This window comes from Hippopotamus amphibius, chromosome 11 (genome assembly GCF_030028045.1).
Source record: "Hippopotamus amphibius kiboko isolate mHipAmp2 chromosome 11, mHipAmp2.hap2, whole genome shotgun sequence".
Classification (NCBI taxonomy): Eukaryota; Metazoa; Chordata; class Mammalia; order Artiodactyla; family Hippopotamidae; genus Hippopotamus; species Hippopotamus amphibius.
This window is the reverse complement of record NC_080196.1, coordinates 32,183,137-32,209,719: the sequence shown is the minus strand read 5'-3', so window position 1 is coordinate 32,209,719 and position 26,583 is coordinate 32,183,137. Positions and strand designations below refer to the sequence as shown.

At 47.0% G+C, this 26,583-nt stretch overlaps 1 protein-coding gene across 2 annotated transcripts in view; it reads right to left on the bottom strand.

Moving 5' to 3' along the window:
• CLIC5 (chloride intracellular channel 5) overlaps positions 1-26,583 on the bottom strand; it is a 170,289-nt gene that overhangs the window by 13,009 nt on the left and 130,697 nt on the right. For both annotated transcript variants that reach the window (XM_057699401.1, XM_057699402.1), the window contains exon 5: positions 4,965-5,149. In XM_057699401.1, the coding sequence (XP_057555384.1) occupies positions 4,965-5,149 (185 nt within the window). The remainder of the gene's footprint in view (positions 1-4,964; positions 5,150-26,583) is intronic.

Here is a 26,583-nt window from a genome sequence, read left to right as displayed (position 1 = left end):
GGAGCAACTAAGCCTGAGCGCCACAACTATTGAGCCTGTGCTCTAGAGCCCATGAGCCACAACTATTGAGCCCATGTGCTGCAACTATTGAAGCCCATGTGCCTAGAGCCCATGCTCCAAAACAAGAGAAGCTACTACAATGAGGAGCCTGTGCACCATAATGAAGAGTAGCCCCTGCTCGCAGGAACTAGAAAAAGCCCGTGTGCAGCAACAAAGACCCAACGCAGCCAATAAATAAATTAAATAACTAAATAAATTTTAAAAAATAACTGATTTGGGGTGGTCACTACAGAAGCCACCTGGCAATATCTTTCCAACGTGATTGTAGCCAATAACACAGGTGATGGAATAAGGGTCCTTCAACAGAGAACACTGATCATTGCAAGATGACAGCCCCTTAGGTTTGCCCAGGAACCTTTAGAAGAGGCTGTCTTGGGTAACGAGCAAATCCAGGCAGGGTGGAGGCTCCATCAAGGGAAGCAGCTGGAAATTGCCAGAGTGAATGAAAAAGGCCCACAGAATGATGCAGCCACTGTGGAAAACAGTATGAAGATTTCTCAAAAAACTAAAAATAGAACTACCATATGATCCAGTAATTCCACTCCTGAATATATACCCTAAAAGAATAAGAACATTATTTTGAAAAGATATACACATCCCAATGTTCACAGCAGTACTATTTACAATAGCCAAGACACGGAAGCAACCCAAGTGCCCATCAACAAATGAATGGATGAAGAAGGTGTGGTACATATATACAATGGACTACTACTCAGTCATAAAAAAAAGAATGAAATTCTGCCATTTGCAACAACACTGATGGACTTGGAAGGCATTATGCTAAGTGGAATAAGTCAGACAGAGAGAGACAAATAACGTATGTCATCATTTATATGTGGAATCTAAAAAAGAAAACAAACTAGTGAATATAACAAAACAGAAACAGATTCATAGATGTAGAGAACAGACTAGTGGTTACCAGAGGGGAGGAGCAAAATAGGTGTAGGGGTTTAAGAGGTACAAACTACTTATAAAATAAACTACAAGGATGTACTGTACATACAGGGAATAGAGCCAGTGTTTTATAATATATATAAATGAAGTATAGCCTTTAAAAGTTATGAATCACTATGTTGTACACCTGTAACTTATATAATACTGTACATGAACTATGCTTCAATTCAAAAAATGGAAAAAAAAAACAGAAAGAAAAAGGCCCACAGTAAGGTCAAGGCATCAATCAAAAAATATTCTTCAAAATTATAAACCAATCTATAGCCTCACGTCTCTCAGTGCTAGAATTTATTTTCAAGTTTGTAAAGGATATAATATGGGCTTGGAAACAGCAGAGACACGATTTACGAATATATATTTGTGTTTATATAGCTCCCTTCCTGTTTGCTTCAGGGGCTGAACAGGTCCCTGTGCTAGGCGAGGGCCCAGAGAGCGAGGGTCCTGGGGGAGGCAACAAGAGTCCCGCATGCCCCTCCCTGCCCGAATCCGAGCGCCCTGAGGTTGGCCAGAGGTGGTTCTTTCCTTGCACATTGGCTTGTGTGGGGAGCTGAGAATAGAAGGCAGCCAGACAGTGAAAGTTCAAACCAGGCTGTCAGCGAGCGGCGGGGCCAGAGCAACGCAGCCTCCACGGGTGCAGATAAAGTGAAGGAGAGCCATGAAAGGGAGAGAGAGAGGATGCGCACAGGAGAGGCTCTGACATCCACAGGACCCTCCATGCTCATGTACTGAATTTGCTTTCATGTGAAAACAGCTCCCCCAGCCCAGATTAAGTCTTGGCATCTGAAGCCGAACTGGAGGTCTGACTTGGCTCCCTCTTCGGGCTTTCTGCACTTCAGAGGTTTGCCAGGGCTCTGGGATCTGATAAGCTGGATCAGCAGAAATCCAAGGAGACGGGAGGCGAGGCCCAGCGTTGGTCCCCTCACGGGCCATCCTCCCTCCGATCCCCAGCTCCTCCGGGTGAACGACGCACTGAACTGCATCCCAGGACAGGGGCGTAACTGGAGTCGAGGACTAGATGGAACTGGAGACACCAGAGGATGAAGCACGGGGCCTGGGAGGTCCATTTGTCCTCCTGGTTGGACACACGATTCTTGAGTGGGTGGTCAACCCACGTGTGAGTGAGAGAAGGAGGGAAGGAAGAGAGGGGAAGAGGCGAGAAGGAATGTAATCCACACCTCTTCTCTTAGGCACGAGAAAAATGATTCCCCAAAAGAGTAAATGACCTGCCCCAGCTCCTGCTGCTAGTTGGTGGCGTCCACAGGACCAGAACTTGGGTCTCGGACTTCTGGAACAGAGTTCTTTCCATTACCTCCCTCTGACAGTGTGACTGATAGAATCACGTTGCCCCTAATGGTGCCACTTGGTCCTCAGGAAAAGAGAATAAAGGATGTTTGGGAGGTGGGGTGGGGCGTGCAGTAATTAATGACTTCAAAGATATATAGCTTGGCTGGACCTACCAGTGACCATCGGCTTGGCCGGAATCCATGTTGTCTTCGTGTGAATAGATTGCATTTGCTCTGCCCCTCAGCCCTGGCAAGCGTGATTCCTTCCTAGCCCCCAGCTCCGCCGCACCCGGCGGGAGCACAAGTGCACGCGCAGCTAACGTTTCAACTCAAGCTGGCGTGTGTTCTGATTGGAGGGCTCTGATTTCCAGCCCAGGCCATCAGCAGAAAAACAACAGGCAGATATCCAGCTAATACATGATTGCATCTGATTCTTCTCAGTGATGGGTGGAAAGAAACTGGGGATTACAAGCTAAGTGATCATGTGGTCAGTCAATGAGTATTTATTAAAGGACCACCATGTACCCACCATCATGCTTGGAGAAGACCTGTTCTCATAGAGCTTTTTGTCTGACTGAGACAATAAGATATTTTTTTAAATTTATTTTTATTGGCTGTGTTGGGTCTTCGTTGCTGCCTGCAGGCTTTCTCTAGTTGCAGCGAGCTGGGGCTACTCTTCGTTATGGTGCACGGGCTTCTCGTTGTGATGGCTTCTCTTGTTGTGGAGCACAGGCTCTAGGCACACGGGCTTCAGTAGTTGTGGCTCGTGGGCTCTAGAGCACAGGCTCAGTAGTTGTGGAGCACGGGCTTAGTTGCTCCAAAGCATGCGGGATCTTCCCAGGCCAGGGATCGAACCCGTGTCCCCTGGATTGGCAGGCGAATTCTTAAGCACTGCACCACCAGGGAAGTCCTGAGACAATAAGCTATTAACATGTGTAAAAGTAGAGAAAAGCTTAATTCTACGATCCCACTGTATTTTTCTCTGGGCTGGTGAGGGTTAGAAAAGGATGTGATAGAAAACAAACTTATGGTTACCCAAGAGGATAGTAGGAGGTCAAGGGGGTCGAGATAAATTAAGAGTTTGGGCTAAATAGGTACACACTACTATATATAAAATAAACAACAAGGACCTACTGTATAGCACAAGGAACTATACTCAATATCTTGTAATAACCTATAATGGGAAAGAATCTGAAAAAGAATACATATATAACTGAATCACTTTGCCAAACACCTGAAACTAACACAACATTGTAAATCAATTACACTCCAAGAAAGGTTATTTAAAAACCAAACCAAACAAACAAACAAGCAAAATGGTTAAAAAAACAAAAATGAGAAAAGGGATGTGAGAACTGTTAGAGAAATGTGAGGGACACAACTGCCGTCTTCAAATGAGGTGAAGAGAGCAGCCCCGTTTCCTGTTGCTCCAGAGAACCAAGTGAGCAGGGAGGCACATCTGGGCTCCACATAAGGAAGGATGGTTTAATAACCAGAACCACCCAGAGGACTTCCCTGGTGGCACAGTGGTTAAGAAACCACCTGCCAGTGCAGGGGACACGGGTTTAAGCCCTGGTCCGGGAAGATCCCACATACCTTGGAGCAACTAAGCCCATGCACCACAACTATTGAGCCCGTGTGCCATAACTACTGAAGCCCACGTGCCTAGAGCCTGTGCTCCACAACCAGAGAAGCCACCGAAAGGAGGATCCCGCGCATCGCAACAAAGAGTAGCCCCCGCTCGCCTCAACTATAGAAAGCCCGTGTGCAGTAATGAAGACCCAACACAGCCAATAAATAAATAAATAAATAAATAAATAAATAAATAAATAAATTTTTTAAAAATAAAAATAAATGAATAAAACCATTTCATTATTAAAAATAAGAAAAGCCAGAACCGTCCACAATGGTAGGGCTGGCTCAGTAGGCAGAGGGCTCTTCGTCATTGGAAACATGCAGTCACAGCTGCAGAGAAGCCTGTCACAGACACACAGAAAGGGGCCCACTTTGGGGTAGCAGATTGGGGTGACCTCAGAATTCTGCCCTTCTTTCCAACTCTCAGATACTAAGGCTGGTATAGGAAAGGGTTACGCTGCATGTCAACCATGATTGATAAGTGCAATAGGAGCAAGAAAATGCTGTCACTTCTTGCAGCCTCCAGCTCTGCGACTGGTAAAGGAGGAAGATGCCCGCTTGCCCCAGAGCGTGGCTGCAGGGAATAGGAAGGTGGGTGTTCCCGTGAAGAAAATATGCATATGAGGACACGCTTAATAGAGATGGGGTGGGGTGGCCAGTGAAAACCTAGGAGGAAGAGGTAAGGAAGAGGTCTTTGGAGTGACAGGACTATATATAACTATGTACAATAGGACAATAATAGCAGCTATTGTCTGTTGAGCCCTTACAATATGGCAGGCACTTTCAGGCTGCATTTAGTCTCCCAACAGCCCTAGTTAAGCAGTATATGTCTGTGTTACAGATGCAAACTGGAGTTCAGAGAGGCTACACAGCAAGCATGCAGTGGAGGCTGACTTGGGGTCCCTGTTCCTGTGACTTCCGAGCTCTGACTCTCCAGGAGCAGGCGGCACTGTCCTCATCTCACCCCAACAGGTGACCCGGGCCTTTGACAGCGATGGATCTGGGGAGCACCTGTGGGTAGAGCACTCTTACCTTGACCACATGGAGCTTGGGCAACAGGTTGCAGTCGGCCAGGGTCAGCTCGTCTCCATCCAGGAACTTGCGCCGGGAGCCCTTGTCATCGTCCCCGAGAGTGTTGGCATCAATCTCCTCCGGGAGAGGGGTGTTCAGGTAGTCATCCAGTTTCTTCAGTGCCTTGGTCAGGCCTCGCTCAAGGGCTGGTGCGAAAAGAAGTATCTTTAGTTAACCTTCTTGCCGCTGGATACAGCCATGGGGTCTTCAGAGTAAAGGAGCTGATCCAGAACCCTGTCCCCTTCATCATACCAGCTCTCCCTACACTACAGAGTACCCCACAGCCATTAACATGATGCTGTAGAAGAGCATTAAACAGCCTGAAAAAGCAAACCTTAACCAAACAATAAACACTCCCTAATCCTTTTTTTGTAAAGATCATATAAATACAGAAATACAACCATCAGGATATCTATCAAAGCTTTTACGGTACTCATCTCCAACAGATGCAATAATAACGGTCAGTTCTCATTTCCTTATTTGGCTTATCTAAATTTTGCCAATATTTCACAATTAACCCACATAATAACTTTGTAGAAAGAAAGAACGATTAAATAAGTAAATAACAACTGTGTAGACTTCTTAGGATGGAGATAGGCACCAAATTTGTTGGAAGCCTTAGCTATGGCTAACCCAACCTGAGAAGGAGAGGTATCAAGACTTCCAGGAAGACATGACATAGGACAGTGAGCACCCATGTCCAAGGTTGCCTCCAGAGAACCAATGGGTATCAATGAGGCATCCTTGAGTTTAATCCAGAGGGGTTGTTCTAAAAATCAGAGAGGTCCAAAATAGAATGGCCAGTGCACCAGCTAGCTGGTTCCACCAGAAATGTGCAACCCCAGCTGCATGGAAACCTGTCGTGGATACAGCTCAAAGAGCGAAAATCCAAGGGAAGATAACGTGGCAGAAGACTTTTCCAGTCTTGTCCCAGCGATTATCTATCTAATAGTTCACTTACATACAAGAACAGAACAAAATACTCAAAAGAGCAACTGTAAGAAATCACTACCACTCAGAGTCATTCCACCCAGAATCCCACAGACCACTCCAGTCAGAGGACCCTAACCTAGAAGCCGTCCACCTGAGTTCTGAGGACAAGGCTGCAGGAGATGGCTGGCCGGGTCACTGGCCAGTGCACCTGTGTCATCAGCCTCAGCCCCAGTGGCTGTTATTTGCAGACTCTGGTTTACAGCATGACACTGAGATGGTGGGAATGCTGAGAACTGGCCCGGATGTTAATTCCAGCAGATAAAAGGAGGGAGTTGCCTCTAGAGGAAGAGCCCAGAGGACTGTGCTCCTTTTCAGATTTTTCCCAAATGTGCCTTCTGTGAGCCCCTCCTCACATAACCCATGTTTGTCTTTTCACAAAAAAGCCTTTGTGTGAAACAATGAAATGACACCAGCCCAAGACACATCAACTGAATGCTTACTGCAATGTTTGAAAACAGGCTGGAGGTTGGATGTGATTTCTCAACACTTCCTTCTCCCTGGTGTGGCATTTGAACTTGGACTTCATCATCTGCTTTGTGTTTCTAGCTTGGGAGCACAGAGTGAGCAAGGCTGGGAAAAATGCCTGTATTCCCCTTAGTAACTGTCTAGACTGAGCGGGGACTGCAAGCCTACTCAAGAGCACCAGCAGAGGGTGGGTCCTCAACAATACTTCCTAGCACCCCGCCCCACCCCCACCCAAACGGTTGTGATTTATATTGAGTCTGTTTGCTCTTACAAATCCCAATAGATAACCCTTTCGGTTATGGAAACAATGACAAAATCTTGATTCTAACAGAGAAAGGAAAAATCAGATAGAATGCTTGTTGAAATTTGATGAGCTGATATCATCCGAGGGAAAGAGACATTGAGGGGATATGAGACATTGCAGGTTCTAACTCCTGAGAAGGTTACTGCCCGAGTGCCCAGTCTTGGAAACATCATGAAATTTGGTAAGAGAGGCCTAGAACATCAACTGAAGCTCCTTGGGAGGATAGTTCTGGAGAAATTTCAACTTTCTCTCCAGCGACCTCTTGAGGTGGAAGGGTAAAGTCTGGCAATGGGCAGGGTCATTGCCTTATGTCACAACGACGGCTCACCATGTAACATACCAAGTCAGGATTTCTGAGGACATCGTTCGAGTGTCAGATGCATCACTCGTGTTTGTGCATTTTTGATCGGGAATGTGAAGGCCAGAGTTGGTGATAATCACAGTAGACAGAAGAGGAGACGAGGCAGCAGGAAAGGGCTAACCCTGGGTTTAAATTCTGACCCCACCCAGGGTGAATTTACTGTGATGCTGCTGAGGCTTACACTCCAAGGCCTTGAACTTGACTTTTCAAATTCCCTACTTATTGCATTGGCTTCCGACTCCACAAATCCTGGAAATGTCCCTGATCCTGGCACTTACTAAGCGTGACCTTGGGCAAGTTCCTCAACCTCTCTGAGCATTGCTTTTCTCATCTCAACTACGGGATTAAAGATCCCTAACTCTTATAAGGCCATGGGGAGGATTAACTCAGCCAGTGCAGGGAAAGTGCCTGGCTCCTACTCAGGAAAACATCAATTAATGACAGTTACTGCCATTGCGTTACCAAACGTGGCAGTCATCCTGCTCTCTGTCCCTCGCCTCACTCTTGGTCAGTCTGTTCCTCAAAAATCCAAGGTACAGCAGAGCACGAGAGATTATAAGCTCCAATTCTGAAGCCCAGTCCCTTGAGGAGGAAATGAACAGCCTGCAGCCTGGCTTCTCTTACTGATTGAATGTCCAGCCGCAGCCCTGTCCCTTACCCTCCCTCAGGATCTTCTTGGTGACAAGCTGTGTTGAGAGGCAGGGCCGGAGGGAGATAGACTCTACGTGCCTGTGTGCTAACACATTGCTGTGTTATCGAATGACAAAAGCCAGCACCAATACATTCTCTGCCAGTTCTCCCTCCCGCCCCCCACCTGCCAACTCATTCATTCCTCTGACCCCAGCTTAATCTGGCATCCGTAGCATTTAATGATCTCTTTTGGCTGACGGTACCCAGATCGTGAAACCATTGCTGTTAAAATTTCTGCTCTGGTGAGAGTGAAGGGGATGTGAAAGAAACCAGAGCGACAAGAAGATGTTAATTCCTTCCGTGTTGGCATTTGAAACCCTCCCTCCGAAAGACTTCCTCGGAGTAGCAGGATGTGGCGGAGGGGGGTGGGTGGCGGGTGGACCCTCAGACCACAGCAAGCAAGCCTGAGGCCAGGGGACCCCAAGACCCGGGACCACTAACGTCCCAGGCACTTCATGGATCCCCAGTCCTTGAACTGCTTTCTTCCCCTCTTCACCCCGCCCTTCCCGTAAAGATTTATTCCGTACCACACACAAACGCACTGGGTAAAATATGTGATGAGGAAACAAGGGGAATAGTTCATAAATATCCTCAGCCATATGCAAACAATCTCAAATTTATTTTTCTCTTTTTTAAGGAGGGAAAAAAAATCCACCCATTCCATGATCACTTCCAGATTCATTGAGGTTGATATTACATAAGACCCAATATTGTTTTCTCGTTGTAGAGAAATAATGACTTGGAAACGGCAATTTGAGCTAAGAAAATAATATACCCTTACCCGGGCATGGAGGCTGAATGGGGACCAGGGAGCCAAGACTCAGCCCCTAGCAAGCTCTTGCGAGCATGTCTCAGCCCTGGTTTGCTGGCACGCTTTGTGCAGCGGAGGTACCAAGGAGCAAAGGACTGTGCAGACCCCTGGGGGCTCAAAATTCACTTGGAGCCGAGCAGATGCCACAGGTGGCCTTTCAAAGGGCAGGAGCAGCCCTGTGGGCCCAGGTTGCTGGGTTCTCAGTTTCTCGTATGTGGTTTTCCTCTGGCACGTGACCTTGCAGACAGATAAGAACCAGGAGTCCACCTCTGACCATGGTCCACAGCCTGGGTGGGGGTCTGTGGAGGAGGGGACAGTGGTCACCGGGAGCCTCCCCCAGAGCAGGCACCCTGTGCCCTGCTGTGTTCCTTTCACTGCTTGAATCCTGTTCCCCAGCACCAGCAAGAAATACACGTAGTGATGTTCTGAAGTGGACCAGGAGTGTTTATGCCACCGATCATCTAAATATACAACGAAGCTACTGAGATGAGAGTTATTATTCATCCCCATTGAACAGATAAAGACATTGACCCTGAGTCTCACCCAGGGCACCCAGGCTTGTGCCAGCAGACTGGTCCAACGGCCCAAGGGATGTACCATGAAAAATGTACCTTGTTTGGTTTTTAACTGCTTTGCTCTTCCTGACAAGCTCCCAACCCGTGGGTCATGGGAAAACAACTTCAATTTAGTCCATTCTGGATTAGAATCTAGTTGATGTAATAATCTAAATAGTCCCTCTAGGGAATTCTCAGTCTCTTTTGCATAAAAGTGCTCAGTTTCTCAGACAGCTTCCCTCTCCCCTGCTCTTCCCCCTGAGTAAGTGGGGAGGGGGTGGGGGAGGAGGCTCCTGGGACCTCCTGGCACTGGGGAGATGGGAGTCCTGGGGTCTGTCGGGTGGAAGGCTTGGGGAAGCTACCACAGGGGCTGTGTGTCTTCTCAGTGATGCTGACCCTCCACGTCCTTCCAGGGTAACCGTGGGGATGTTGACCCTTGGGTGGTGGTCAGAGGTGGGATGCTTGCCTCTGTCCAAAACTTTGCTTGGGAAGGATTCTCAAGCAAAGCACTCCAGGGGCTCCCTAGACACATCTCTAGTTCTTTGTCTCCCTGCCTCTCTTTCCTCCTTCATCCCCAAATCCCTGTTTCAGTTTCCTATGTCAGAGATTCCATCAACCACAGAGCAGCAAGCCTCCCTGTGAGCTGAGTCCTCCAGGCCTGGTTCCTGATGTGCTAAAATTGAGAGAAAAAGGCATTTAGAACATTTTAAGACAATAGCTTGGCTTGCAAGGCTACTGTCTTGTTGAAAATGCTATTTTGAGTATCAAAAGCTAAATACTGAATTCTTTTTTCTTTCTTAGAATTCCTTCTATACAAACCCTCATCTTTCACGGAGCTGATGGAGGTCTAGGACAGATTAGAATTATGTACTCAGGAAGGCAAGGAGAAAAATATTTTCAAAACAGTAGTCCTATTATATGAGTCAGAAGGAAAATAAGGATTTAAAATTGGGGCTGTTGGACTCCAAAACTTAAACTTCTTCTCCTCTGCAAGGCCACATCTGGGTGCCAAGGACTGGCCCTCTGCTCCTTGGGGGTCCACCCAGCCTGCCACCTTCCCTCCACGCTGCAGACCTTTCTCACACACCCTTATCCTCTGACAAGAGTGTGGCTGCCAGGATACCATTCCTCACGTCCTAGCTTCCAGCTGGTTGATACCATCTTTGTGCTGTGCTATTAACGGCTTGATTTTAACTATAATCCTTGGTGCTCGCAGTAATCATTGATTGGGTCTAGAAGGAGTTAAGGAGTTTTCTCCGAAGAGAGAGCCTACCAGGACCTTTTACATCCTCATTAACAATACCAACTCTGCCTATACTTGGGGCCAATGCTTTGCCTGAGTGACAGCAAAACATCTGGGTGAAAAGAGAAATCCATTTGGATTTCACCTACGAAGGAAGAAACATCTAGATATTGAGAAATACCTGGAAGACCGAACGAAGTTTTTACTTTTCACTTTCTCATTTCAGACCATGTCGCTATAGGGGATGCAAAAAAGAAAACAATGCAGCTGTGGTTTGAGGGAGACCACAGCAGAGATGCTTTTGGCCATCACATGTTCTTGGAGGGAAAATACAAGGATGGCCACACCTTGTTGATATCTGATAGCTTTAAGCATGAATGAAAATGTGATCAGAACAAAAAAACAAACAGTCGGCATTTACTATCACTTCTCCCTCACCTTTTGGAGGAAGAAGGTTTTCTTTAGAAACTGAGAGAAGTCAAATTGTTCTTCCGTGAGATGCCCAGGGCCGAAGATCCAGGAGACAGGAGGGAGCCGGAGCAGCAGAAAGGCCCAGGAGAGGTATGGGGGGTGGGGGACGAGGAGGTGTGGGCAGGTGAGCAGACACATAGATGCTGTCATAAAGAATACAATTTTGAGGAGAGACAAAGATGTTCTAAGGGAATATTTCGGACTTTCAGTTTTGTGATGGGCAGTATAATTCCCTCCCACTAAAAACATCTTCTGTAAAGATCCACATCCGTCTTCCAGATGTGGGGGTTAAAGTCATGTACTTTTTCTCTGTTGCAAAAGTCCTCAAAGAGAGTAAGATGGCCCAGTTATATCTGGGTTACGTAAGTATGAATGACCACACAGAGGGAAAATTATAAAGCAGGTAGAGGGTCTTCCCTGATGGCGCAGTGGTTAAGAATCCACCTGCCAATGCAGGGGACTCGGGTTCGATCCCTGGAAGATCCCACATGCCACAGAGCAACTAAGCCTGTGTGCCACAACTACTGAATCTGTGTGCCACATCTACTGAAGCCCTCATGCCCTGGAGCCTGTGCTCTGCAACAAGAGAAGCCACCGCAATAAGCCCGAGTACCACAAGGAAGAGTAGCCTCTGCTCACTGCAACTAGAGAAAGCAGCAGATCCAATGCAGCCAAAAAAAAAAAGCAGGCAGAAACTTGGGGCCACACCCTCTGATCCACAGCGACCCTTCTAAAACAGAGCAGGTAAGGGGTGGCTGATCCCCACGGTCCCTTAGAGCAGTATCCTTAAAGCAGTATCTCTGCTGGGTCCTTAGACCCAGTAAGGCTGAAATGGCAGCAGAGTTGTAGCAGATGGGAAGGGCTTTCCTTCCAGTTTGGTGGACCCTTCTCTGCTGTGCCTGGGTCCTCTGGCTATGTTGGCATGTCACTGGTACCATCAGGGAAGGGACAGAGAGCCTGGCTCGGGGATGTCAGATAGCCTGGGACCAGGCTCCCCGAGAGGGCTCATGATAACAGGCACCACGGAAGGGTGGTCCAGCGTTCCGGAGTTCGGGAGCTCTGGGTTTAAATCCTGCCACTGGTTCTGTAGAGTCCGGTGGGACTTAATGAGACATCACTGTTATTATACTAATTATTAACATTATTATGGCAGTAGAACATAAGGTTATGAGAGGATGGAGCAAGGAGAGATTGGGTTAAAGATTAAGGGCAAGATATCAACTCGAGGTAGTAGCTGGGTGTCTGAAGTGAAGCTTATCCAATCACCCCATAACTTCCCAGGTCCAAGGAGAATCAGGAGAGCTCAGAGGGCGAAGCCCACTTCCACATTCGCCAACAGGCTCGGGACCCCAAGTCTCCAGGAGTCATTTCTTTGGGCTTAGCATTGTTCTCTCTGGGCTATTTGGTCAAATTTTCTTGGTCTGATAGTTTGGAGAATTCACGTCCACTCTGGCATCAGACCAGGAACGGTGGACTTGGCCTCACAGAGAGGAGAGTGCTGTCAGATTAGCTCTGTCTGTGACGGGCTCATATGTGGGAAGCAGTTCCTGGGCCCCTGTTTCTAGGCACTTGTGGAAACAGGAAAGGAGGAAAAACAGTGGTTTATGAGAAAGCAGAAAAGCAATGGCAACTCCAGCAGACCCCCTACCGTTCCCTCTGCAGCGTCAGCTGGACTTGAGAAGAGTCTGCAGCTCCTGCTGCCATGAGTATTATTTCTCCTTTCTAGAAGGGATTTTGGCCTTGAATGAGAAGGAATTTAAATAGCAAACTCCTATGGTTCTTCCAGTAAGAGGCCAGTAAATAATTCTCTACTCCCAAGGCAGGATTCAGCTCTCACAACGACGGTGGACTGGGGTCTAGGACATCACTGGATGCTCCTCCTCTTTGGTGGAGGGAATCACTGGGTGAATGGGGCACTCTCTGATAGATTTCCCAAGAATTTCAAAGGATCTTCCTTGAGGAAGACACAGATTCTCTTCACAGCTTCCTCCTCAAGCCCGGTAGGGGATCACTGTGAATAATCGTCTTATGTACACAGCTCCACAAATCAACTTTATATTTGCCCAACGACAGCAAACCACCACAAATATTTTTCCTTAAGAAAGACGAGTCTTTGGCAATTATTCGGCTGTGTTTAAAACACCAGCGTGGTAAAGAATTTAGGACAGTCCAACATGCCTTTCATAAGCTATGATTTCAAAGTACGAGGGGAGGTATGGATCACATAGACAATTCCAGATTCAGCTAATTTGCTAAATCTCCTAAAGGCCACAGTAAATTTGAAGAGAAAGATTATCACTTAGCTCTTCACATGTAGGTTTCCTTTTGTGGACACAGTCTGTACCGTGTAAACGCCCCAAATGTTTATTTATGAACAGGAGGAGAGAGAGAGACAGAGAGACACTGAGCGGAGCCAGCCAAAGAGGAAACTGCAGAAACTCACTAGGGAGGGTAGAAACTTGCTGAAGCGGGCCAGGAGGGAATGTGGTCCCCATTACGGAGCCTGGCCCAGACGTTTGCGATGGGGAGGTGGTGCCCCCTTCTGGCCTCACCTTCAGCAAAAAAAAACAAAACAAAAACTTCTGCAAGTTGCACAGCGAACACATATGTGTGTTTTCTATTAGGCTTTCCAGAAACTCATAAATGGTTGTAAAACCCATTGTGCTAATAGGAAGAGCGACATAAATGCTGACTGAAGCTATTAATGCTGCTTGTAGTTTATGCAGTGGACTGAATCAGGCTGAAAACTGGGAGTATTTTCTACAGTGACTTTCTAACAGGTTATTTTTAAGTATCAGGCCATACATTAGGTGGAGTGCTGATGTTCAAGCATTTGGAAGGAGTTGGTCAAGGGAGATTCTTTCTCGGTCATCTGTTTCAGCGTTTAGACCTAGAGACTTTCTCAACTCTCAACCCCTCCAAACAGGCTGAAATGATTTAACCACATTCTGTCTTGTTTCATCCTCAGATGGCCACGTCTTTTATGTAAGAGCTATTAACAACTCTAAAAATGGCCACCCTGCCATCACAACTCTATATTTAAATGATTACTGGTTCCAGTCATTTTGTGACTATCAATTCTTTTCCAGTTGGCCCATTCTTTCATTTGCTAAACACGTATCTATGGAATGCCCTCTAGGGGCCAGATTTGGGACTCCTAGTCCCCCAAGGATTGCCGAACTAGGACTCCAGTGATGGAGATGGGATAGTTGGGTATCGAAACATACATGGTAGTTGTTCAATCGGTATTTGTTGTTTTATGAGTTGATTTGATCCCAGCTTCCTAAATGACCTGCCTACTCTTGTTCAAAAACTCAGTACCACGTGCATTTTCAATAATGGATTGTATTAGATGTATACTGTCAAGTGCTGTTAAGTACTGTCAAGCCAGGGTCAAGTGCACAGACCATGGGACCAGCTGCCTGGGTTGCGATCCTGGCTCTGCCACATACCAGCTTAACCTCTGGTGTCTCAGTTTCCTCATCTGCAAAACAGAGATCATAGCACAGAGCACCTTAAAGGGTGGCTGTGAATAACACCTGCAGAGGGCTTGGGACAGCACCTGGCATGCAGCACGTGGTCCTTATGTGCGGTGTGTGATGATGCTGATGTGTAAGGATCAAAGCTACAAAACAGCTAATAAATTCTTAGAGTTGCGAGGAGAAGGACCGCTTGATAAATATTGTGCTTGAATGGTCGTCTGCCCCGAGGAAGTCACCCCGGATGAATTAAGTAGAGTCTTTTTTTTGCATGTTCAGCTGGTCCTTTCACTCTGACTGCCGCCGTGACCACAGTCCCACCAGACTGAGTCTTCTTCCTAACAGTCATGCAATGAGGCAAACTTAGAGGCTAAGATGAGTGGGGCTTGGGGGTGACCGACACTTTTGCAGAATTTCCCAGATAGACCACAATTACACCCACCCATTCCCTTGCTCAGAGCAGATCTATGGGTGCCCGCTCTTGCGCTCCGACCCCCAAGGATTATGTTCTTGGGGGAGAAACTCTCCACTGGGTGTTATAACTTTTACTAAACAGATTTTACTACACAAGTCTTGCATCTTCTAAAGTTTGAGGTAAGCAGATTGAGCATTGCAGATTAAGTGTGCAATTTTATACTTCTGTTTCCTAAAATCTAGGTGGGGTAATGATTCAGATTTGGTCAACCCCAAGGGAGAATTTGAAATAGTATGCTTTTTTTTGGCATGGCTAGCTTAGATATTTTCACCGCAGTTTTTTTTTTTAAGTCATACTAAGTTGAAATTGAATTATATACAAGAATTCACTCTTACCTTCTTTGTTACCAAGAAAACCCAAATTTTTTCAGAGTAGCAAAATGCTGGGTCACAAATACTTATTTTCCCAGACTCCCAGACTAGAGGAGGCCAAATGATCAAGTTCTTGCCAATGATACGTAAGTGGGAATTGATGGATACACTTCTGGGAAAGAAAAGACAAGACATAGCAGGCAGTGCCTGGAACTCAGATGTAATGTCTGGAAATGGAGCAACTATCTTGTGACATGAGGATGGGAGTCACACACTCAAGATGGAGAATCAGGTGCTCTAAGGAGCTGGATCCATGACTTCTTGAGGAACTACAACTGCCTGGAATTCTCTCTTCTCTAGACTTCTTGTGATGTGAGAAAAGCAAACTCCTATTAAGAAATAAACATTTATAACGAATGCTTAGAGCAGGGCAGGGCACATAGTATTGATAAAATGCTATATAGCTTTTTGTTAAGTAAAATGAAATAAATATTTGCTTTAGGTTCTGTGGTCAGGTTTCCATTATATGCAGCCAAACGTAACCTTTGCCAATACACATAGATATTGCCAATATTTCTTTATTACATTATTATTTGAGCACCTTGGGCAGTGTCTGGTACTGAATACATATTTGTTGAAAGACTGAGCTATTCAGTGGGGTCTGAGGAAAGATGAGAGGCCATAAAATGTAACTCCATATGTCTTCCCATGATTATATAACTGTCCTCCTGTCCTTAGAGAATCTAGGCTGCTTCCTTTCTTTGTGTGCTGAGAGCGCTTGGTTTCTGGGGCGTGGATGCAGGAATTCCATTTATTTGGCCTGGCATGCCCTCCTGCAGGGTCATCAGAGCCAAATGAGAGGCAAAGGCCACCAACAATCTGCACCCCTCTGCCAAGCGACACAGGCAGTACGGAGGCCAGGGCCAGACCCAGGCAGAGTGTTGAGGAAGCTGGCTTTGAGGTTGCCGCCATGGAAACAAAACACGGGTAACTGTCAATGCAAATGCCAACGGGCACGTGACCATCAGAGTTAGAGTTGGGTGCGGGGGGCCGGAGACATCAGGGGTGGGACCCTCTTCCCTGGAACATTCAGGAATGGAAGGGGTTCTGGACCTGGGCACAGAGAAACACTTTTCTTACTATGATCCAGATTATTAAATGCTTCTTCGACTAGGGGTTCCTAGAAAAATAACTTGACCTCTGGCTTCTGGCTGGAAGAGCACTAGAATTTAGTCTTGTGTGTTTACCCTTCTGATTCCTGGTGATGTTTCACCTTTAACACCAAATATAATGTTCCTCGAATGTAGTTATAAAAATGAGAGTGACAAGAAAAATACCTTTTAAGCCAACACCACCACCACCACCACCACACTGACAGTCTTCGTGAGGGGAACTGTTCAGAAATTTACACTTTTATTGATTGGTTTTAAATGAGGTTATTCTTTTTTTCCTACCATGAGACTGGATTTAATATAACAGAGTTTACATAAGCATTACATGTTCTCAGCTGAGAGACAGTCCTAGCCATAGAGCATCATAAAATTTAAATGGAGACTGGGAAGTGTCAGAGGTAATCAAGAGAATGGAAGGGGCTGTACAGTAACACAGCCTTCAAGGTGAGTGTTGGACGGGCTGGAGCAGGAAGCAGCCTGGAGGAACTGCTGCTGACACGAGTGGGGCAGGGTCTGTCCTTCCATCCTCTCTCAGTAAATAAACAGACAGGGCTGGGGCGTCTCAAAGTGTTTGCGATATGGTTTGTTCACTCATTCAGCAAATGTTTCTTAAGCACCTGCTCTGGGCTAGACGCTGAGCTGGGCTCTGGGGATGCTGATGATGAATGAGACAGAGGCAGCTTGTCTCCATGGAGACCGTTGCCTAGACCCTACTCCCCAAAGCTCCCTCCTGGACCAGCAGCATTAGGACTACCTGAGAACCCTCAGGCTTCGCCCTAGACCCACTGCATCAATATCTGCATTGTCAGAAGACCCCCAGGGGTTTCAACTACACATTCAAGTTGGATAACAGTCTGGCTCACGAGGCAAAGTGACGTACTACTTGACCCTTAAGTCTTAAACATACGTGCCTCTTTAGTTGCTGAGGCTTCTCAGGCTCAACTCACCAATAGGCTGGAGGTGGGTTGGGTTCTGTGCAGCAATTTTGTTTTTCAATAAATTCTCCTCTCTAAGCTGCTGATAAATACCAGACTGGATTTAACCCTTAGTTTCAATTCTTCTGTTTCAGTATTACTGGTTTGGAGCAAAAGCGTTTAAAAGCGAAGAAATGCCTGGTTTGTCCTGTGTCCATGCCTGGCTCCACCATGTCTTCGGACAGTTTATCCACACTTCAGCTTTTCTTGCGTGAAATGGAGAGAATGTTGCCCACCCCGCCTGGATAAGACTGCGACAGATTTGATAAGGAGGGTTCGTAACGGCGGTGAATTTGAAGTTTTGGTGAGAAGGCCCAGCTCCACCACAAACGGGGAACCCATTCTACACGCTCATTTCCCCAGAGCCATTCTCCACCGAGAGTCAACAGAGAAGAGGGGCACTTTTCCTTCAAAGCTATGTTCTCATCACGGATGAGGGACTAGGAGTGCAGTCACCATGTAAACCAACTACAACCCTCCCGACTGGTACTCGCACAATGAAAGGTAGACACCCACACCCACACCCCCCCACACACACACTTCTGTGGTCTAAACACCACGAGGCTTAACGGTAAAGCTGGGAGACCCCCATCATGTCCTGGCACTAATACAACTTTACACGCAAGCACACAGTTTTTCAGACTCATTGATCTATGACCCTGCTTATTTAAGGACCTATGTAATGACCTCTGCATAGAACTATCAGAACACACACAAGCTGTATATGTGTGTGTATATCTACACGGAGGGGAGAGAGAAAGAGGGAGAGACTGAACTCCCACGTGCAGGCTGCACAAGAGGTGTCCGCTGCACAGGATAAAGTAATGGTCGCCGGAGGTGAAAGAGCACTGACGTTGTGTTCGAATTAGCCATTTAATGTTCCTTTATTCCCCAGGCCTTGATCTGAGGCCAGGCCAGGCCAGGCAAGCTCGTTCTGGTCAGACGGCGGGAAATTCCAGCACATGGAATGGTGTTGGTGGTCTCAGCTCTGCTGCCGGGAGCCCACACAGCTAACACGGCTCTCTCCGCTAATGAAGGCGCCCACCCACGCAGGACCCTCCCCCCCCCCCCACCCCGGGCCTGCCCCCTTCAACAGCCCGACACCACCAACTGCCTTCCTGACGACTGCCCAAGGATTCATTTCAGGAGCAACATTTGTGAAATTAGACATGGCCAGCATCAGCCTCGACCATGAGCCCAATCAAAGACCCTCTGGAGGGATGCTGTGGGCAACCGCGGGAAGTGCCAGAAGAAACTGTTCATCCCCTCCCCTCCCCTCCAGCTCTTAGCCTCAAGGACCCTCCGTGGGTGAGAAGACAGCCGAGCATCTCTGCAGGGCACTCCTCACCTTGGAGGTGGGTCCCACCGACCTGAGGTTGTTTTTCCTGGTAAGACTGTTTATCAAAGCAAAAGGCTAACCCAACAAACAAACAAACAAAATACCCCAAGTTGGCCCTATGCACGCAAGGGTGGCCAAGGCAGGCAGCCTGAAGGGTTCCTTTATGACGAGAGGCGTTTTTGAAATGAGACAGCAGTGGCTGCTTTGCGAGGAAGTGGGAAGACAGTCCCCTCATTATCCTTCATACTGTGGTGGTCCAGGGACCACCCCGGAGCAACCCTCGTGATAACAGCCTGGGCTCCGGCCTTCCTCCAGGGAACCCGTTGTCCCAAGCTGGACACAGTTATCTTTCTCCAAAAGAACACGTCAGGGTTTCCTATAGAATAGATCTGGAAGCCCAAGCCACCGCACGAGCTGTGTCTCTGAGCAGGGCGATTACAATGCATGTTTCTTCTCCTTTTTTACATATTGCCTTAGCTTTCACCTCCAGGCATGAGGTTGAATGGCGGGGGGTGGGGGGGGGGGGGGCGCCGGAGTCGAGCCCATCCCCTTGGGAAGGTCTGGCCTCCAGCCTGGGCCCACCGTGACCTGGGGTTGAGGGCAGGAGGGAGGAAGAGGTGAAGGAAGGAAGGACCTGTGATGGAAACGGCTGGCTCGGAATAGAAAATGCACACACTGGCTTCTGAGCAGCTCGCCACATCCTGGGGAATCTGGAAAAACGCTCCGCCCCGCCTCCCACCACCCCCTCCACCCCCACCCCCTACAGAAGTTGGCTTTCACGAGGCTGCTGGAGAAAGCACAGGGGGCTTTGATAGTAAGGGGCTTGTTAGTTCTGGGCTAACAGCCCTCCCAGGCCGCTCTGACTCCTTTCAAACACTTTCCTATTTTAGGCTAAGGAAGTTCATAAAAGCATAGGCTGGAGGTGGTGGAGTGGGGAGAGGCAAGGGAGAAAGTAGCTGGTGGAGGACAGCTTATCACCAGGCAGCCAGCGACCTCTGGAGGACCCATGGGGCCTGGGGCACATGCCCCACCCTGGGTGCAGGGGACAGATAAAGCAAGGTGATTTTGAGCCCCCGAAGGAGACCTGGCCTCTTCTGGAACCCTCAACTAAAGCTTAGTCATAACCAGGTCCCCGAACCCAGAAGATACTTAAAAGTCCACAGGCCTCCTTACACTAAAACACGATGTGCTGTCCCGAGCACTGATTTCTCCGCCTGCCAGAAGAGGGCAGCACATACTTCTCCATCACCGGGAAAGCTGGGTTGCCCAGTGCAAAGCGTGGGTACCGGGGAATCCGGAGAAGGACTGGTGAAATGAACAGCACAGGCAGTAAGAGCCACCGGCTACTGGTGCCTACTGTCCAAAGCGCTTTAATGCATTCATTCATTCAATTAACATGACAACGCAAAAAAAGGACACTGTTAAAATCTCTACATTAGAGATGCGAAGGCTGAGAGGTATAGAAGTTAAGAGAATTTGCTATTTTAGCCAGGGACTGCCTAAGACAGAGCTCAGCAAGTTATAGTCCAAGGGCCAAAGCCAGCCTACTGCCTATATTTGCACTGCCCTGAAGCGAGGAGTTGTTTTTACATTTTCGGATGGCTGAAAAAAAGTCAAAAGAGAATAATACTTTGTGACCCCTGAAACTGATGTGAAATTCAAATTTCAGTGCCCAATGAAGTTGTACTGGAGCACGGCCACGCCCATTTGTTTACTTATTGTTTGTGGCCACTTTGTTATTCTAGCATCAGAGTTAAGCAGTAGCGACCCCCTGCAGAGCCTGAAAAGTCTAAAAGTTTGCCAAACCCTGAGCTAAAAGATCAGCACTACTTTCTTCCAGGCAGGAGAGACAGAGGGATACGGGGTTAGGACAGCCATCCCAGAGGGATCTGGAAGCAATATTGACCTCGATTCACTTTCTTTCCAACAGGGTAGCTCAAGGTCAAGCAGGAGGAAGGGTATGACCTTTCACGGTTTGCCTCTAGGAAGTAACAGAATGTTAGATTTAAAAAGGGCTATGGGAATCGCCTTCCATATTTAAGCAAGACTAAGAGGCACATTTTCTCACATCTGACATCTTTGAAACTAGACTGTGTCTTACCACCAAAATCTTAGAGTTTAAGTGAAAACATTTTTTGTTTACTTGAAGGCATTTTTTGTTTCTCAGTGGTACTGAAAATAAGTATCTTATAATAGGTGACCACTTTTAGGCAAACTTCCAGCCTCTGAAGGTCCAGCCTCTTTTTGTACCCTTCCATCGATGTGACCCTCTTTTCTTTAGTTGGCAGCCCATCTACAGATTTAATTGTAAACTGCTTAATTTTGAGCTAAAGTCTGTGATCCTCAATTTTCTATACATCCAATGGGGATGGTCTTGTTTAATATATGTACTTAAGGTGTCTTACAGATCTTATTAAAAGGGAGTGAGGGGCATGTGCTAGGGAGTGGGCACTCTGATGCGGGGATAAGCAGGAGCAGAGCCAGCTGCACGAGGAGTCGCTGTGCTGGTCTGATGGAGCCAGGCAGGCTAAGAGGTGGAAGGGCGGGGGGTGAGCTCATGCAGACACGAGCCTTGGAGAACTTGGCAGGGGAAGAAAGATCGCCAGTGCTACGGACAGATTCTTTTCCTACCAGCATCCACCCAGAGCATAGGCCATTGATGCGGGCACCTCTTAGAAGAGAAGACGGGAGCGATTTGAAGATCTGGGCCTGAATGCAGGAGGGAGACAAGGAAGGAGTAAGGAATCCATCTGTGGCTGGTTTGCTCAAGCTGCCTTTCCTGAGGGCTCTGGGAGACGCTAGGGGAGAGAGAAGCAGGATGAGAGTAATTGATGCCGTGATGACCACGATGCAGGCCTTCAGTCACACGTCCCAGCGGGAATGACCATCCCAGTGATGAGATGAGCTCACTGTGGTTTCTAGATACCTTGAGGGTCTTCTTCAGCATACACGGCTGGGACTATCAACTGTCTCAGAATAAACCCAGGTCACCCACTACCTGCTTCCAGGTCCCAGGAAATGAAGCTGCCGATATAAGCCTGAGGAAGGGAGGAAACTTGGACCCTTATTTGGAAACAGAACCACGACTGCTCAGAGAAGTTCACAGCTAATGGAGACTCATTTGTCTGGTCAAGGATCTGGGGCCAGGAGGTGGCAGGAACTGTGATGCACTTGCCTTGCCCCTCAGCAATGGCAGCCAGGTGTGGATTTGGACTGGGGACCAAAAAGCCAGGTGCTTTTCATTTGGGGACATATGTCCTGGATTTTCTGGGACAGTACCGATTTCTCGTAATTTGACTATTTTCAATGAAGGCAATTTGTTAGATAGCTGATATTTCAGTTTGGAAAAAATAGCCACTGCGGTCAAAAGCTAGAGAGACCACTCAGTGCAAGCATGGGATCTAAACACATAGCACTGGGGCCTGCACATCATAGGTGCCCAAGGAAGGGGCTATAGGACTTTATTTAGGAAGTTAGAAGTATCTTATTAGGGCAAATATTTTAGCAGGAGTATGTTAGGATAGCCCAGTGTCTTCCACAGGTAGAAAGGGGCACATCTTTGCAAACACAGCACAGGGCCTGTGTTATGATAAAAAGAGACAGGCATGACCCAGCAATTCCGCTTCTGGGTATTTATCCAAAGAAGACAAAAACACTAAGTCAAAAAGATATCTGCACCCCCATGTATGCTGCAGCCTGATTTACGATAGCCAAGATAGGGACACAAGCTAGGTATCCATCAATAGATGAACGGATAAAGAAAATGTGATATATATGTGTGTGTGTACACACACACACACACACACACACACACACACAGGAATATTATTCAGCCATAAAAAGAAGGAAATCTTATTATTTGCAACAACATGGAGGGCATTATGCTAAGTGAAACGAGTCAGAGAAAGACAAATACTGTATGATCTCACTTATATGTGGAATCTAAAAACAAAACAACAGAGCTCATGGATAACAGAGAACAGACTGGTGGTTGCCTAAGGCAGGGGGCTGGGGAGCAAGCAAAATGAGTGGAGGGGGTCAAAAGCTATAAACTTCTGGTTATAAAATAAATAAGCCCTGGGAATGTAATGTATAACATGGTGACTATAGTTAATAACATACTGTGTTGCATATTTGAAAGTTGCTGGAAGAGTAAATCTTAAAAGTTCTCATCAGAAGAAAAAAATTTTGTAATGTGGATATTAACTAGACTTACAGTGATGATCATTTTGCAATGCATACAAATACTGAATGATTATGTTGCTCACCTGAAACTAATGTAAGGTCATGTGTCAATTATACCTCAATTAAAAAAAAAAGGAGGGAGAGGGATAAACCGGGAGCTCAGGATTAACGGATACACATTACTATACATAAAATAGTTAACCAACAAGGACCTACTGTAGAGCACAGAGAACTACATTCAACATCTTGTAATAACCTATAATGGAAGAGAATCTGAAAAAGAATATATATATCTATCTACGTATATATATATATATCTGAATCACTTTGCTGCACACGAAATTAATACAACATTGTAAACCAACTATACTAAAAATAATTAATTAATTAATTAAATGCCTGTTGGATCTAGCCCCACGTGCACCACTGATGACATTTATGAAGGCTGGTGTAGGCCATGCTTGATTGGGTTGCATGGAAACTGGACAAATGGAGACACAGAGTGTGGATTTAAGAATGTGTCTATGGGGGTTAAGACTTCGCCTTCCAGTGCAGGGGGTGCGGGTTTGATCCCTGGTCATGGAGCTAAGATCCCACATGCCTGGTGCCAAAAACCCAAAACAGAAAACAGAAGCAATATTGTAACAAATCCAATGAAGACTTTAAAATCGGTCCACATCAAAAAAAAAAAAAAAAACACTTCAAAATAAAAGAAAAACAAACAAACAAAAGACTCTATCTATGAAGGAGATTACAAAAGAGAGAGAGAGACACAAAGAGAGACAGAGACAGAGAGAGAGAGGCATAGGTAGGCTGCTCCGAGTACTGGAAATAACGGAGAGGAGCAGGAAAGTTGGTGACATGGGCCTGAGACTTCGGGGAGGTCTCGTGGGTGTTCTGGAGGAGATGACGAGGAATAGAAGAAAATGGATGTCAGGTGCAGCGAGGGCCGAAGATGAGATGGGCAGGGAGGGGTGCAGCCAAAAGGTGGGGTGAAGACGGAGAAGTCACACTGGCATGAAGTCAGCCCGCCTTGACTCCAAGAGAACAGGAAAGGGAGTCACAGGAGGGAACGGACAAAGAAAAGGACAATAACAGCTCTTCTATGGCAATGACTCAAGCCCCAGTCAAGAATACTTGTCATTCTCCCGGGAGGTGGGTTTGCTCTTGACCAGGGTCTTGGGGTCTGCCATCCACGTCCAGCACCAGGGCTCTGGGAGCTGCCTTTCCTGTCTTGCTCACCCTGAGTTTGTTTTATGACCTTCCCTTGTTTTTCTTTCTCACCTCTTTCTAGGGTATGTTGCTTTGCAGTGCTTTACGTGCCCCTGTGAGTGGCTATAAAGCCGTTCTGGGACAAATGGAGTATACATTTTAAAATAGAAAGAAAGCCCCCAAGACCTAAGCATACAGAGATGGAAATTAGAGAGAAAGCCAGACTTGAGCGGGGAGGAGGCAAAGGAATTTCAAGGAAGCCTTGAAAGACCAAAACCATCCAAATTGGAAAACACATCACTTAGTACAGAAATGTGTGGTACAGGCAGCCTGTGTTAGATGTGTTAAAAAGGAATATGCAAAAATGGGAAGGAAAAGCCAGGAGGCCGCATATGATCTATGGATTAGATACAAACAGGTGGGTTTGGGACTTTTTAGACCTGTTAGCAGAGGAAGAGAGCCCCGTGGACGTGGGCTTGTGCACAAGAAAAAAGGACGGATGATGCGAATGTGAACAGAGTAGGAGAAACGATGGATGGATTCTTGTCATGTAAGTACATGTCCACCTCCTATCCAACCACAAAGGAAATGGGGGAAAGTACATGAGAATGTGACACATGCCAAAAATGAGATGGTCACAGGGGCAGGATTATTAACTACATCTAGCGACACACAATAGGGCTGGAGGAATTAAAAAGGACTTTAAAAATAGTGAATAAGAACAGAGAACTAAAAATGCACATGAGGTCCATTTGTTAATTGCCTGGAACCTGCAATATGTACACAAAGTGAAATAAACCAGTAGAATGGATAAGACTGAAGCAGAAGGAAAAAGAGAGGTTGGGGAGAAAAGAAAGTAAAATATAGTATTTATGTCCAGATTAGAATAAGTAGCTAAAATGAGTTTCTTGAAAGCCAAGGGGTTTGGCAGAGGTCTTTAAGAGTCTGTTCAAACAGCAGTTTGAGGGTAAGAAATGCAAAATGCAAGGCAGATATTCAGAGGGAGCAGCTCAGGTCCTCTTTGGAGATGACAGAGAAGGGTGGGGGTGACATGGTAAAGCAGGGTGTCAAAGAAAGCCCTCGAGGGAAGGGATACACCTGAGGAGCCAAGCTGACATCCCAGCGGGCAGAGCGCTGAGCAAGTGTGGGGTCTGGAAGTGAGGGGAGTCAGAACTGCTGAGTCTGGGGGCTGCTGCCTCGTCTTGGGTCACCTGGGGTCTGTGTGCCATGGTGGCTTCTCTGAGGAAAGTGAATGGAGAAGGGCCAGGATGGGTACTCAGAGAGAGAGAGGGAGGACATTTGAGATGGGGCCACCAGCGTGGCTGAAAGTGGCCTCTGCCTGGCGGAGGCAGGATGCAGGATGCAGGGTGAGGACAGAGCTGAGCGCGGCTAACTCCAGGCTTATTACCAGACACACCAAAGGTGGGATGGACGAAGCTCACACCCTCCCCGCCACCCTCCCGCTTCAGAACTCTAGAAACTTTCCAGACTGAACAAATGACATAACCTTTCCCTGCAAGACTGAAAAACGATTGTGCGGGGCCCAGAGCAGGGACTCCTGCAGCCGAATCTAACCGCAGGGCTCTCTCTCCCATCTCCAAGACACCCTTCCTCGGGCCATGTGGGTTCCCGGTCTCCTGCTGCACCTCCATGTTCCAAGCGAGAAGGGCCGTGCTCCTGATCAGCCTGGCTCTCCTGTTGAGGAGGGTCTGAGTAACGGGGTGATGTAGATGAGAGATGCAGTCAAAGAAGGATGCCTGAGGACACGCCCAGAAACATGAGCACAACAGGCAAAGTCTCCCATGATCTCTGCAGTGTTTATATCATAGATCAACCTTTTCTGCACAGCTTTTCTTCTTCACCTGTGTGATCCTCACCAACCCCCAGCCCCTTCCTCACTCACTAGTCCTTCTTAACCTTTCCTGGCCCCTGGCCCTCAGATCCCTCTGATCCCACAGATGTGGGTGATCCTTGGGTGTTGTCCCTAGAGCTCTCCTCTTCTCACTCATGGACTCCCTCAGGTACCAAAAATCCATAGATGCTCAAGTCCCTTTTGTAAAATGCGCATAGGAAAATAGGCCCTCTGAATCTGCAGATTCCTCATCCGTGGACCAGGGGAGCAACTGTCTACTTTGGAGAGGAGGAAAATGCACCAAGGAAGTGGGAAACAAAATTAAACAGTAGAAAAGAGACTAAACGCGTGGGAGATTTGGAAGTGCTGGTTAGGGGTCAAAAAATAAGAGCTGAAGCAGCAGTTTCTGATGCCAATATCCATGTTTGTCTCATTTTTGCTCTAGTAATAGTCACAGTTAACGTTTAAAGAGCATTTATGACATGTCAGGCAGTGTGCTAAAGGATTTACAGGCATTGACTTACAAATAAATGACTCTGCATGGCAAACCTTGGATATGCTATTAATGATCTTATTTGGCAGAGGATGAAATTGAAAGCATCCTTAAGTATGTTTTGCAGATGCAGAAACAGAGGCTCTGAGAGAAGAAGTCTCGCAGGCAAAGTGGTACAGCTGTAAGAGGCAGATCT